Raw genomic sequence first — 15742 nt, forward strand, 5'->3', positions numbered from 1 at the left:
GGCTCCACGTTTCAACAAGGTGAAATGCCCTGTAAAGGCCACACAGCTTAATAAGTAGCAGAGTGGAGGGTGGACCTCAATCCGTGGTTCCCAGTCAGACTTGGGACCAAAGAGTTGGACCTCCTTCCACAACTCTCTTCTGGCTCACCTCTTTACCAGTGCCAGGACCTCTGTATCATGGCTTGAGTGTTTGCTGACACTTGGGTCAACGTTGGCTACTTCCCACCCACGAGCTCTGGTGCTGAGGGTAAGCAAGGCAGCTTTCCCAGAGGAAGCAAGGTTGGCCTTTATTAGTTTCCTATTGCTGCTGTAACAAATTACCACAAACTTAGTGGCTAAAGACAACATAGATTTTATTATCTTATAGTTCTGCAGGTCAGAAGCCTTGAAATGCATCTCAAAGTGTTTGCAGGGCTGTGTTCTTTTCTAGAGGCTCTAGGAGAGAATCTGGTTTTTTGCCTTTTCCAGCTTCTAGAGGCTGCCCACATTCCTTGGCTTGTGGCCCCTTCCTCTTCAAGGCCAGCAAGGACCGGTCTTTCTCACGGGGCATCACTCTGCCTCCCTTGTCCACATTTAAAGGACCCTCTCCTTAAGTTCAGTTGGTCAGCAGCCTAATATCATCTGCAACCTTAATTCTCCCCTGCCAGGTAACACTGCGTTTCCAGGGATTAGGGTATAGACATTTGGGGAAGGCGGGGAGGTGACAGACATTATCTACCCACCACAGCATTATACTGCCTGACCCAGGTCTGGGGGGTGGGGGTGGGGGTTTAGAAAGGCACATGCCTGATGGGGACCCCCTATTCCTCAGGAATCAACACTTTACTGGGGGTCCTAATCTTTCCCTCTTGTATTAATATTTTACTCAGCCTCTCTGCCCAGTGCAGGGAGTCCTCATAGACTTTTCTGAGAAAGATATCTAGAAGGTGACGATGAAGAATGCCCTCTGGGGGGAAATCAGAGGCCTCCAGAGTTCTGAGAACATTTACAAATTTGTGGCACTGAGTAGGATCTGGCTGACTAGGAAGGCTGGGGGTGTGTGCACGAGGAGTTGATAGAGCCTTTGGAGTCAGATGTGAATTAAACTCTAAGCTTTCAAAAAAAAAAAAAAAGCGCACTCAAATGTTATGATTAGTGAAAATGCTGAAACATAAAAAAATAAAAGGAAAATAACATCTAAGCTCCCAACCACCTACGTTAGCTGTCACCTTGGCAACCAGCTCAATCTCTCTGAAATCCAGTTTCTTCATCACTAAAATATAGAGAGAAGACATACCTTACAGAGTTGTTATAGTGATTACTATTTAGGCAAATTCTGACATAGTTTAAACTCAATAACCATGACTTCTTTTTTTCCTCTTACTTATCTGAATGGGAGCTCAAAACCAATCCAAAGGACTTCAGAAAGAGCACCCTGGGACGATTCCCGAGAGGAGAGGCACATAAGCCACAGAGGTTTGCCAAGTCATTTTCCCTCATGATGGAACTATTTTTCTATCAAAACATAAATTTCATACCTGATTTGCCAAATAAGCTAATCCAGTCAAACTCAATGTGACTGGTGACTACAAAGGAATCTGACCAATCGTACAAGTAAATATACCAAAACCTACCCATTTAAGCACTTCTGCCTTCAAAGTTGTCACCTTTGAAGACTATACAGTTCTTCCAAAAATGCTTCCATGCTTAAAACACTTCTGGAACTCCTCTTTTAGAGTAGCTCTTGGAATTTCTGGCACATTCTTTAAAACACCCTAAGGTTGGCAAATATTCATCTTACCAGGAAAAGTTGATTTTTGAAAAGAGCTGCCAGTTACTCAGAGCCCAGTCTGGTGAATATAACCAGATTAACATTTCTTGTTAATAAGGTGTGATTATAATAAAGCACTGATAATTCTGTGTGTGTGTGGTTCATAAACTGGCCTTGAAGGTGTTGTACATTAAGGCTAAGTAAAGAGAGCACAGTTGTAGTAGAAATTAAAGCCCATTTGAGTGGGTTTATGATGTGAATGAATTCAGATAGCCCTGGGAGTCACTACATATTTAAATAGTACTAGATGTTTCTCTTTATGAAAATCTTAATTATGACATTCTCTAAAATCTGATTTCATAGTATTAAAATGAAGGCTTTAAGGAAAAGCAATAAATGCTAATGAAAGCGTCATTATTTCAGTATATATTCTCCTGGGCCTTTGGTCAAGGTAAGTAATGAGCAGATGAATGAGCTGGCAGAAGTCTGTTAGTAATTGGAAGCCAAGTAACACACTGTCACGTGTTTAAATATATTTAATAATATTCCACCAACTTTTCCCTGTCTTGCTTTCTGGGCAATGAAACGTAGATGAGGAAATTTCTGGGCATTTTAACAGAGATGAGGAAAGCTAGCTTTCAGCTGGAAAAATTTCTGAAATTCATTCTTACTCAGCAGACACGGAACATTGTTTGCCTCCATCACATTAGCTTCCCCAAGTGTGTCTGCTCTTCATCCTCCAGGGACTTTTTGATTTAAATGTTTTCCATCAACTCCAATTTCTAACAACCTGATAAATGTTGCTTTTTTTTCTTGGTACTTCAGTGCTCTATTGTTCAGACTTAGAACCACAAAACCCCACGGTCTGAGCAGGCAGAGTTACTATTATTTCAGGTAATTAGAGGAGATACATAATCAAATGAGGGGCTGCAGCCTCAGTAAGGTTCTACTGCTGTCTACGTATCCAAAACCCTTAAAAACATGACTAAAATATTTTGAAGGCAGAGTTTATAAGATTTCCCTAAAAAGGTCTGATTTAGAGACAGATCTGAAGGCATTAAAAACAACAACAAATTGCCCCTTCCCCTCCACCCCAAGAACTTCGGCTTTTGAAAAAACTTTGAAGTGAACAGAAACCATTTTGGATTAATACTTTTTTTGAAACTATCAAGACCCTCATGTGACTACTTGGCCTTTGCATTCTACCAAATAGTATCTAAAAATAAATGTAAGCTCCAAGACTGCAGCAAGTCTTGCCCAATTTGTTTACTGCTGTATCCCATGTGCCGAGAATAGTGCCTGGCCTATATTAAGGCCACCTGCTGAAGGAATGCATTGCTGCTGAACTTTTATTCTTATATAAAAGTATCTGAAATCTAGTTGTTCGAGTTCTCCCTGTAGCTTCCCTGCTCCCACAGGGTACTGAGAGCCAGGGTGACCTGCAAGACCTCCCTATCATTTTCTCCAATGGCTTCATTTCCTAAGTCATGCAAAATCCACCCCTTCTTTGAGGATGACCTCAAAGGGTCACCCATGATACCTTCTACCCTTTCTCACCGTCTATCATCTACCGGTCTCCTGTTCATTCTCCAATATTCATTAAGAAACCCAGCTCCTGATGCAGTCTTGTCCACGTATCATCACCTCAGGGAATGAAGTCGACCCATCCACTTACGCGCCTCAACCGTCATCCTCCCTGACTTCTACTAATAACCACCATCTCTGCTCCAGGAGTCTATTCCCAACCGTGCCCTTGGTATTTATTTTTTCTTTTTAATAAATTTATTTATCTTTGGCTGCGTTGGGTCTTCGTTGCTGTGCACAGGCTTTCTCTAGTTGCGGTGAGCGAGGGCTACTCTTCATTGTGGTGGCTTCTCTTGTTGCGGAGCACAGGCTCTAGGCACACAGGCTTCAGTAGCGGTGGTGCGTGGGCTCAGTAGTTGTGGCTCGTGGGCTCTAGAGCTCAGGCTCAGTAGTTGTGGCACACAGGCTTAGTTGCTCCGTGGCATGTGGAATCTCCCCGGACCAGGGCTCAAACCTGCGTCCTCTACACTGGCAGGCGGATTCTTAACCACTGCGCCACCAGGGAAGTCCCGCGCCCTTGGTATTGATCGCACAGCATAATAACACTAACAGTCACTAATATCTGAGGGCTTATTATGCACTGGGCACGGTGCTCAGTGCCACACAGGCCTTCTCTCATTTAAACCTCCCAACAACCCCATGAAGACATTAAGCTAGAGGTTTAAATAAATTTTTAAATGTCACTCGGCTGAGGAGTGGTGGAGCTGTGATTTGAACCCAGGTCAGTCAGACTCTTCAGCCAGTGCTCTTAACCATCCCACTGGGATGAAAAGAATAAAAACTTAAACCCCAGCTCTACCACTCTGTCACACAGACTTTTTGGCCTTGAGCAAAATAAACACCTAAGTCTCAGCTTTCTAATTCATAAAATACTGGCAGAAACAAAGAAGATAATATATGTTAAGTGCTTACTTAGAACAGTACCTAACATACCACAAATGTGTGTTCCATCCACCCTATTAACAAATGCTTAATGAACACCTCCTAAGCATCCAATCCTGTGGCAGGTACCGAAGACCCAGCAGTGACTAAGACAAACAAGTTCTCTGCCTTCACAGGTCTGCCCAGCCCCTGCTGCATGCTCAATAATAAATATTTGATAGAACAAGCCCTCAAGGAGGTCTGCTAGCCTCCACTCTGCCTCTCTTCAATCAGCCAGTTATTTTGCTATAAAGCAATCTAATGAGGACCCTTCCGGGCTTAAAATGCTTCAGAAATTCCTCATTTGCAAAGAGATAAGAACCAAATTTCTTAACACATTATGTGAGAGCAACTGTACATAAGTGGCTCAGTTCTCCTCCATACCCCAACCTCCTCTTCTTTAATCAGTGAAACTCTTTCTTCATTTGAAATCTATTTGGAATCTTGAATTGTAAACCAGATCAATGTAGACCTATTCTGTTAATGGCATGAGAACTGGAGTCACCAGTTTGGCATCCCAACCCCTTCCCACCCCTATCACTCACACACACACACACACACACACACACACACACACACGCGCGCGCGCGCGCGCACACACACACACACACACACACCCCTACGCCTGTAGCTCCTAAGGCAATGCCACAGGTTCTGTCAAACAGTTTGAAAACCAAGTTTAGATGAGTCTTTTTCTAACTGTAGGGCACAGCCCATTAGTGAATTATGAAATCACTTTACTGGCTGGAATCTGATTTGGAAAACAAAAATAAAAGTTCATTACATGAACTAATGGCTAAGTATTGGTATATAAAACCTGTTATATACGCACACACACACCCTCACATTCTGAGCTGTGATATAAATTGTATTTCTTAATGTGGATCACGGTCAAAATGGCTCGAAAGCCATTGCTTTACATCCTCTTGTAGCTTCAGTTCCTTCCATTTCCTCAGTCACATAAAACTCCATCCATATCAAGCCACTTGTGGTTCCCCAAACCCATCTTGCCCTTCCTCTTCTATGCATGTAAGTGTATGGTGCTAGGCGCCAGGAACGCAGTTGCAAGAAAAAACAAAATCTTGCTTACACGGACAAATATACAAATCACACTATTTAGCTGTGAACCCAAATAAGTAGTCTAAATGAAACAAATATGGATTTTCAAGAACATGTACCAAAGACAATTAGAGAGACAAGGGAGCCATCCCTGAAGAAGAATCAATTAGCAGAGATCTAAAGAATATGTCAGAGTTAACTAGGTAAAAGGGTAGAGGAAGAGCATTCCAGACATAACAAAATATAGGCAGCCCTGGGATGAGAGAGGATATGGCATGTCTGAGGAACTGAAAAAAAGGCCAGAGTGCTGGAGCCCAGAGAACGAGTGGGAGGGTAATATGAGACAGGACGGGAAAGGCTGGCAGTGGTTAGACCAGGTGGGGACTTATGGGCTAGGATTTTGTTTCTGTCCTCAGAGTAATGGAAAGCCATGAGGACAATTTAAACAGGAGATGATGAAATAGGAGTTTTGAAGACGCTGTGTCTGCAGTGTGGAGGACGGACTAGAGGGAAGGAGTGGCTGCAGGAAGACCAGTTAGGAAGCCAGTAGAATAATCCAGGCGAGTAGTGACAGTGAACTGATTCACTATATTGGAAGTCAGGGGAAAGAGGAGAGAGGGTGTGGTAGTGAAATAGAGACCGACTCCTAGGTTTCGGCTTGCATAACTGGGCAGATGGTGCTGCTAGCTAAGAGTAAACTGGAAGAGACAGGGTTTGGAGAAGACTCTGGGTTCAGTCTTAGATAAGCTACATTTAAGGTGACTTTGAGTTGGATATGTGTCCTGCTAAGACAACCTGGAAGCCATGGGAGTATAGCTGGTAAATGAAATTGGGCATATGAGTGTGAGGAAGATACCTGGGCTTGAGCCCTGAATGCCTTTCCACTCTTCCTGGTGTTGTATTTCTACTTATTATAAATGTCTATGAATACACATAGTTAACTACACACTTTTACTGCTTTAAAGTTCAAATATAGAAATGATAAAAAGCAAAAATCTGCTCACTCCTTGGGCTTCTCACTGCGGTGGCTTCTCTTGTTGCGGAGCACGGGCTCTAGGCACGCAGGCTTCAGTAGATGTGGCACGCAGGCTCAGTAGTTGTGGCACACGGGCTTAGTTGCTCCGCGGCATGTGGGATCTTCCCAGACCAGGGCTGGAACCCGTGACCCCTGTATTGGCAGGCAGATTCTTAACCACTGCACCACCAGGGAAGCCCCAATCTGCTTTTTTAAATCAGCAATGTAGTAAGAATATTCTTCTCTATCATGGTATAGACAGTTCTATCTTACTCGTCTGAATGGCTACAAAGTATTACGTAGTAGGCCTGCATCACAATTTAACCAACACCCCAAGTCACCACTAATGGATAGCTGGGTTATCTGGCAGACAGTTACCTGCCCATTCAGTAGCCATTGTCCCCCTCTGCCTTGCTCACTGAACCTGATTTTGTTCCAACAAGCAACATGTTCTGCCCTAGGTGATAGTTCATGATTGGCTTAAGGCAAGTGAGACCATCCTGTTGGCCTACCTTTTCAACTTCCCTTGCAGCTATGGGCAGTAATGTTATCAGGCTCTGGCTAATAACCCTAAGTAGAAGTCTGTTGTGAGAGTTTCTGAGTAAGCTTTTGCTTTCCTGATAAAAGAGAACTAACAGGAATACTGACTGTTCTTTCCCCTTTCTTCTGTTTTGGACATGACTATGATGACTGGGGTTCCAAAAGTCATTTTGCAACACAATGCCATAAGCCAGCACTAAGAAGAGTAAAGCAGAAAGGCAAAGAGAAAGCCTGGGCCCTGATACACAGACACACACGTAAACAGTGACTCATTTTAAAGAATCCAAATGTATTTCCACTTTAAAGCCTGAAAAAGTAAAAGGAAATGTTTTAGATCAAAGCTTCAAGGCAGAGATATAAGTGATGCCCTACAAAAATAAGAAGCACACTTAGAACAACACAATGGGGAAATACTTTCAGCTGTTCTTGAGAACACCTTTAGATGCTAGGTCTAGAAACGCCTTTCTGGCTCCCTGCCAAGCACACCCCTCTTTCCTGCAACTCGTTAAGGAAGGCCTTTGTATACAATTTCTCCTTGTTGGAAATTTCTATTTCTTTTGCCTGCCCCTTTAAAATGTGCCAAATTAAGAAATAATCTTTTACATGAAAAGTTGGAAGGTGTTTGAATTGGGTGAACCATAACTTTTCATAAGTTCACAACTAGAGTAAGTGAAACATCAGAAGTAAAAACTTTTAAAAACAGACAGAAAAAAATCCCCCCCTTTCTGAGAAAAAGTGCTTCCTGGCTATTTAATTCTAGAAAACAATTTCTGTTATTTTACTGTAATGGTGATGGTTTCTTCTGTTCTCAATTTTGCCAGCTTCTCATGTTCTGGCAAAATATGTTAGATTTCTCAAAATTCAGCAACTTGTAGCTCCACTTAAACACTTAAAGGCTATTAAGTTAATAAATTTATACTGCATGAATAAACTATAGTTTTAAATATTAGACGCAAAACAACTTTATGTGTAATTCAAATTGTACATAATCCATATTTATGCTTCTAAACAAACAGAAGCTCACATCTGTACTACTTTTACAATTTACAAAGTGCTTTTACATACATTTTCCCATTTTCTATTCAAGACAAACATGTGAGTTAAATATTCTCATTTCACAGGTAGAAATAGAACCAGACATTTTCATTATTCAGTGCTTTAACCAGTATAGTATAGCCCTGAGACTTTAGATCTGCAAAGGGTTTTAATAAAGCAAATATCACATATATTTCAATTTTTATCACCATTTTCAAGTTTCCATTTTCTTAACAAAAGAAAACAATGAAAAAGTTTTCCACAATCTAGTAATAAAAATGGGAAATATTACATAGACAGTTGTATACTAACCCAATGAGTTGAGATCTACCAGAAGCAAGTTTACTCTGAGGGTCCTATACTGTTACCTATATGTAGGGCACCGGCACCAGAACCACATTTAGATGAGTAATTTTTCTACTTTAGAGAAAATAATGCAGGACACTCCTAGTGCCTCCAAGTCTAATGTACATATATGTGTATGTGTTAGGGTATGTAGGTGGCCAAAAAGGATACAGAAAAATACTTAATCTAGAGTTTTAGAATTATAGGACCTCTGTTTTTCCCATCTTAGGCCTTTAATAACTTGACAATTGTTTGGTCATATGTCTCATCTTTAGTAATATATTTATTTTTCTTTCCACACCGCCCTTTCTTCCTAAGTACCCTGTACATTAAGACTAGAAACTCCAACAGGTAGCTTTCTTTCTGAATTATCTTCCCCACTGCATACTTTTTTCCAGAATTTTCCTTTCCTATTTCTATATCTTGAAGACATTTCTTTATAGTAGATGAAGGAGCTATATAGCTTATATTCATTATGAGAAAAGATCAGTTCCAGCATTGATTTCCCAGCAAAAACCTGAGAGAAAAGTTGAACAGAAAGGAAAAGAACAGTGTTAACGGGCAGAGCGGTGACACCTGCACTCAGAAAGCTGCACTGCAGTCTCCGAAAATCTGAGGGCATCCTTTCATTACTGTGCTGCCAATTTACAGAGGAAAATTCTGGCTGGTCATGAGTTCAAAGCAGACCAGTATGTTTAAATTATTGGTTCAATGAATCATTCTTTTTGATGTTATAATGTTTTTTTATTGCATTTGAAGACGTTTTCAAACAGTATCTTGAGTTTGAGGCCTTGGCTAGGTAACCCTTCTGCAGTAGAAATCAGATTTTTCTGGCACAACTCCATTGCCAGCAATGGGATTTATCAAAACTACAAATGCCAGCACACTGAATATTTCAATACTGTACTCAACTGTTCATATCTAAATATTTCAGCTATGAAACAAACCAAAGGTAAATGCTTAATATATAGTACAAATCAACAGATTCTTCACAGAAGAAAACAATGAGACTGATTTTCTACAACATGTCAGCAGTTCATTAGTTCTTCAATAATATTACTTGGGTTATTTCAAATATAATAACATTTATACACCACTACCCATGTGTTCTCAACATTTTCTACCTAGGTCCTAAAGGGCATAAACAAGGATGTATATAGTCAGAATTGTTTTTATAAACTTTCGATGTTTCTTTTGTTATGCATCGTACAATAATGGAGAATATAAGGAGACAAGGACAAATGTACATTTAAGTTAGTGGTTACATGAATTTTGCTTATATGGCTAGTTGCTTATATGGGTCTTGCAAATGACAAAATAAAGTAACAAAGCTTGATAAGCTCATCTGTGCCCTGTGAACTTTAGTCCACTCATAGCATAACTTGATTCAGTCACTATTTATTAGTTTTTAAAAATGTTTTTTAAAAACTGCAAACCAGGGCTTCCCTGGTGGCGCAGTGGTTAAGAGTCTGCCTGCCAATGCAGGGGACACGGGTTCGTGCCCCGGTCTGGGAGGGTCCCACATGCGGCGGAGCGGCTGGGCCCGTGAACCATGGCCGCTGAGCCTGCGCGTCCGGAGCCTGTGCTCCGCAACGGGAGAGGCCACAACAGTGAGAGGCCCACATACCAAAAAAAAGGAAAAAAACCAAAACTGCAAACCACACTTTATTACACATTTCTGAATCAAGAGCGGGTAAATTGTGACACGGTTCCCTCATGCCACTGACTCTTTTGGAGAGAAAATTTCTGCAATTAAACAAGAGTTTCCAAATTCTATAAAAAAGCTTTTGTGTTCTATGACTGACCTTCACTCTACAGTCCCTTTGACCCAAGGCACAGTCCCTGGTGCATCTTTCTGAGATTTAGTTTCCGGGAAGTTTTCAGCAAACCTCTCTCGTGCTTTCTCCCAGTTCTTTTTGCTCTTGTTTTGGAGAAGGTGAACATCTTCAATTGAAGATGGCTTGCCTGTCCCCAAGCCTGCATGTGTTCGCCGAAGTTGAAGCTGGATCTGTTACCAAAAGTTAAGAAGAGAACTTACTGTAGTATCTAAACACACTGAAATCTGCTATATCCAATTTGGTACTTTAACTATAATTCTTTGAATTAGAAAAGATTGATGCATTAAAAAAAACTGTCAAATGCATCAAATACATACAGGAATAAATACATGATTATACATTGTCTTGCTTGTCAATAAGTACAGATGACTCTACAGAAAACAGAATGCTCCTTAAACAGCAATCACCAAATTTCACTGAGATGCTGCAGAATCAACCTGTCATCTACTCTAATGAGAAGTAAAAGCAATGGATGTATTTAAACCTACAGTCCAAGCCTCACCTAAGTAAGTGAACAGGTAAGTTAAACATTAAGAGTCATAAAAAGAGAACTTGTTTATTTTCATAAAAGGAGGGGAGGACTTCGCATTATTTTGAGAACCATTACAAGCCACCAGTTACTGAGTGCCTAATATATTTCAGGCACCATCCTAGGGGCTTTATGTTCAGACATCCCTGAAAGAGTTCTCATTATCCCCATTTTTACATATGAAAACTGAAATCCAAACTTGCCCTAAGTCACACAGCTAGTAATAGAACACATATTCTAACCTGACTACTAAACCCATGTTCATCCCACTGTACCTCAATGAAATGAGAAAATTTACATTAAACTCACACTGATGCACCCATTATTTCTTCAGGTACCAACTAATTATCAAGAAAGTTCTTTGATCATATTACTACTTTGTAAGGTTTTTGTGAAAGAGGATCTGAACCTCTGATGAACCATGGGACTATAGAATTAAACCACTGTATTGTTTTCCAGACATGATTCTCTCTATTGCTTGTTACATGCTCTGAATCTTGAACCTAAAACAGATTCTCCAGCTAGTACAGAGTCTGCCTGTTCGTAAAGTAACACTGTGATTGCTCTTGCATGTTAGGACAAGGCACAGTGAAGAAGTCATTAAAAATAACTGAAAGACACAGAAGAACTTCTGGCTCAGGAAATAACATTCATTATCCTAGTCTGATGAAGGAAAAAACTCTAAGAGCCTTCCTAAGAACTTTAAAAACAAAACAAAACACATCATAAACACATATATTTGGTAACTGTGATTGCCATAAAGGTAGTAATTATGTCTCTTTTTGCTTGCTACAATACTCCTAGCACTTAAGGCAACACCTGGCATATAGTAAGTACAGTAAATATATCCATTACAAGAATAAAGAATGAAAGAAATCTCAAGTCTTACCGGAGTTTTCATTCCTCCACCGTCCTTCCCTAGGCCCTCTCCTTTTTTCCAACCCATCTTTTCCAACATCTTCCGACCTTTATTGCTATCAGTAATTTCACTTTAGAGAAAAGTAAGATGAGAGTTGACTTCTAAAAGACCATTTAAGTCACATTTATAATAAATTCATGAATTAAAAATAACTGGTACGACTCCTTTAGAAACTACTGGGCATTACCTAATAAAGTTGAAGATACACAAATTCTACTCCTACATATACTATTTAACAGAAAAGGGAATGTTTTGCAGTCAAATCTAACAATAACCACAAATCAGAAACAATCCAGATGTCCATCAGTGGTAAAGTGGGTAAACTGTGGCATATTCATACAAGAGAATATTATATGGCAATATAATATAAAACGTACCGAACATAACAAAGTAATGCTGAACAAAAAGAATATAGACACAAAATAAATACTAAATTATTCCATTTATTTAAAGTTAAAAAATACGTGAAATTAATCTGATGCTGGTGAAGTCAGTAGAATAGTTACCTTTGGGGAGGAGAGAGGAATAGTGATTAAGAGGGGACACTAGGAGGGTAGGTTTCTGCGGTTACTGATAATTTTCTATTTCTTGACCAGGACATGTATTCTGCAATGTGTTAATCTTATGATGTATCACTGATATTGATACTTACATTTGTGAATTTAACATCAATAAAAAAAGTTAAAACGAAACTAAACCTCTCATTAACTATTTGCATTTTGTTTTATGATTTTATGGTCTGCTAATTTAAGGGTATTTTAATTTTACGTTCTATCACATTGTCTTTTCAGTTCTACAGAATATGTAAATTAGCTCTTCAATAACAATAACCCAAGCAATGTCAGACCAATGGATTTCATTTTTCATTTCTATCTTCTAATTTAACTGTAATGCAATCTTCATATTCTCCAGCAATTATTTCAAAAATATTAAACCTTAAAATATATTTGTCATGTTGCTTAGCATATCTAATTTAAAATGCTATACCTCATAAAATGTGACTCCATAAACTCTAAGATGCACTGTTAGTCTATGTACCATTAAGAAAAAACTGCTGTCACATGTAACTGTAAAATTCTATCCAAGTAGTATATCTTAGAATCAATAAAATGATAATAAGTCAAAATTTAGTAACTAATTGTTAGTTCTACATGAAAGATTTAAATGTTAACTAAACCTAGAATTTATATTCTGAGAAACAAAATGTAGCTAATATATGATTAAATGCAGAAATATAATCATTTTGTAGGCTTCAAAATTACATTTTTCATGTTTATCAATGCTAGTTTACCAAGAGAAACGAACTGAATCAAAAATAAGTAAGGGGGCTTCCCTGGTGGCGCAGTGGTTGAGAGTCCACCTGCCGATGCAGGGAACACGGGTTCGTGCCCCGGTCCAGGAAGATCCCACATGCTGAGGAGCGGCTGGGCCCATGAGCCATGGCCACTGAGCCTGCGTGTCCGGAGCCTGTGCTCCGCAAAGGGAGAGGCCACAACGAGAGGCCCGCGTACCGTAAAAAAAAAAAAAAAAAAAAAAAAAAAAAAAGTAAGGGACTCCCCTGGTGGTCCAGTGGTTAAGAATCCACCTTCCAATGCAGGGGATGTGGGTTCCATCCCTGGTCGGGGAACTAAGATCCCACATGCTACGGGGCAACTAAGCCCAGGCGCCACAACTAGAAAGAAGCCCGCGCCCCGCAAGAAAGATCCCATGTGTCACAACTAAGATCCCGCGTGCCACAGCTAAGACGCGACGCAGCCCCCCCCCGCAAAAAAAAAACAGTAAGAAAAATAGTATTTCAGGGTCAAGAACAGAAGCAGTTGAGTTCTGAAATAACTATTAAAAAAGTATCAGTCCATACCAATTTCTTACTAGCCCAGCCTCCTAAATATCTAATATATAAAAGTATGGTCACTCAATTGTGTGGCTACAATGTTAGCTATGCATATATATGTGTGTTTAAGTTTGTATGTGATAAATCTGTATGTATACTTACATATATGATCAGTAATTTTCTAGGGAATAACGCAATACCAATATTAGAGGAAAATGTAAACAGATGTAGAGTTTCCATCTTGATCTATATTATTCCTTTAAAAGGCTACCTAATCAGATTATAAAGCCCTATAAATCACATCACCCTATGAATCTGATTATGGTAAAAAGATTGTTTCAAGCAATTAAAATTTAATACTTACGAATGAACAGATGCAGGAGCATCATCTCTTTGGAAAGTTCCTTCACTTCCAATCTGCTCCCTACGTTTTCCAGCTCTATCTTTATATTTTGGATTCTTCAAAGCCTTTTCATCTTCGTAGTCTGTATTCTTCATAAACATGAAATATTCATTGAGGAAAACAAAACTAATAAATAAAAATATAATGTCTGTATATTTGCCTTGCTTAGCAAATATGGTTCAATGTGGTCTCCATTAAATAAGCCATGATATAAATTAAGATATACAAATTAAGACAATTACATTATTGAATATATCTATTCTATCCCCTTTAATATAGTGAAAATATAGTATATTTTGAATCAATGCTGTGTACTCATATTCTCATATGAACTACCAGTATTCAAAAAAATATGGAGAACCCCTGGGGCTGGGGAAAAAAATCTACTTCTCCTTTTCTCTAAGGAACTGAAAGTTCCAAAGGACCTAAAATATTTTGATACTGTTCCTTAGAAGGGAAAAATGTAGAAAGTCTTTAAAAAATAGATAAAAGGAAATAAATGCTCTTTTACCCTGGCAATAATAATAGCTTTTTGCTTCAATACAGCTTCATTACATGATTAATCAGTCACTCCACAAATATTTTCTAAGTAAAGAGTAAGTTATGCCCTATGCTAGGTGACAGAATGCAAAGAAATTTATAATCCTAAAGTGCAGACACACACAGTCTTCAGCATGTTACAGTATGACTGGTTCGACAATTAAGGTATACACAAGATATGGCAGTGGCACAAAAGAGACAGGCAATTCAGCTTGGGGTTTCAAAGGCTCCTCTTCCCCTTTGTTACTATTTGCTAATCTTTACATAAAAAGTACAACATTCATCCAAAAAGATGCTACAGACTGCTAGAGCAATGCAAGGAAAGTACCACAGAAGTTGTTACTTAATTTTGCTTTCAAAACAGAAAAATACAGACCACCAACCCTAATGGGTATTCCCCCCAGAAAATGATGTAGAAATTAAGCTAAAATTTTTGAAAAAACATTTTAATCTCTCCTTATATATCTTCTATTTTCCTCCCAAATTAACCTCTTAACATTTTTTTCTATTATGATTTCTCTCCCTTAGTACAACAGTAACAAAAAATACAATTCTGCATAAAAATGTTATTTTGGCAGCATCTTTTCTGACTTGTTCATAAAGTGTAAAAAACACTGGACAAATACACTTAAGACCTAGATCCTATATCTAGCTCTGTTGTTTAGTAGGTAGGTGACCAGCTCTAGTTTCTCTAATGTAAAATGGCAATATTAATTAGTTTTCTAGTCTACTTATAGGATTAAATGGTAATTTTTTTAAACTGCCTTACTGAGGTATAATTAACATACAATAAATTACACATAAAGTGTACAGTTACTTTTGAGATTTGTATACACTTATGAAACCATCACAATTAAGATAATAAACATATTCATCTCCCACAAAAGTATCCTCGTCCTTCTTTGTAATCTATCCCTCCAGCCCCTCTCCCTGTGCATCTTCTCCTGTAGCCAGGCAACCACTGATCTTTCTGCCATGATACATTAGGTTTGCTTTCCTAGAATTTTATAGAAACGAAGTATATAGCATGTTGAGTTGATCTTTGAACAACATGGGTTTGAACTTCGTGGATCCACTTATACATAGATTTTTTTTCAGCACTAAATACTACAGTATTACACGATCTGCAATTGGTTGAATCTGTGGATGCAGAACCCCAGGTATACAGGAACTGTGGACATAGAGGGCTGAGTACCAGCTATATGCAGATTTTTCAACCAAGGTGAGAGTCAGCACACTTAATCCCCGGGTTTTTCAACGGTCAACTGTACTCTTTTTGTCTGGCTCTTTCACTCAGCACAATCATTTTGAGATTCATCCATGTTGTAATCTGTATCAATAGCTTATGTTTTTTTATTGCTAGAGTGTTTGACCATATAGATTTAACATAGTTTGTTTATCCATTAATGATGGACAGATGAGTTTTTTCCAGT

General features: G+C 39.0%; 1 protein-coding gene across 3 annotated transcripts in view; it reads right to left on the reverse strand.

The window, feature by feature from the left end:
- Positions 1–851: 851 nt before the first annotated feature.
- The window catches only part of AGGF1 (angiogenic factor with G-patch and FHA domains 1), a 55895-nt gene continuing 41004 nt past the window's right edge, over positions 852–15742 (reverse strand). Inside the window, exons 12-15 of one of the 3 annotated variants that reach the window (XM_060009280.1) lie at positions 13731–13858; positions 11506–11605; positions 10055–10257; positions 852–1252 (exon numbers count right to left, since the gene is read on the reverse strand). In XM_060009280.1, coding sequence (XP_059865263.1) covers positions 10057–10257; positions 11506–11605; positions 13731–13858 — 429 coding nt within the window. In that variant the 3' untranslated portion in view covers positions 852–1252; positions 10055–10056. Of the gene's footprint in view, positions 1253–7132; positions 10258–11505; positions 11606–13730; positions 13859–15742 lie in introns of those variants that run through there. The other 2 variants (XM_060009279.1, XM_060009278.1) reach the window with 2 other exon arrangements.

Source organism: Delphinus delphis, chromosome 3, assembly GCF_949987515.2.
Source record: "Delphinus delphis chromosome 3, mDelDel1.2, whole genome shotgun sequence".
Taxonomy (NCBI): Eukaryota; Metazoa; Chordata; class Mammalia; order Artiodactyla; family Delphinidae; genus Delphinus; species Delphinus delphis.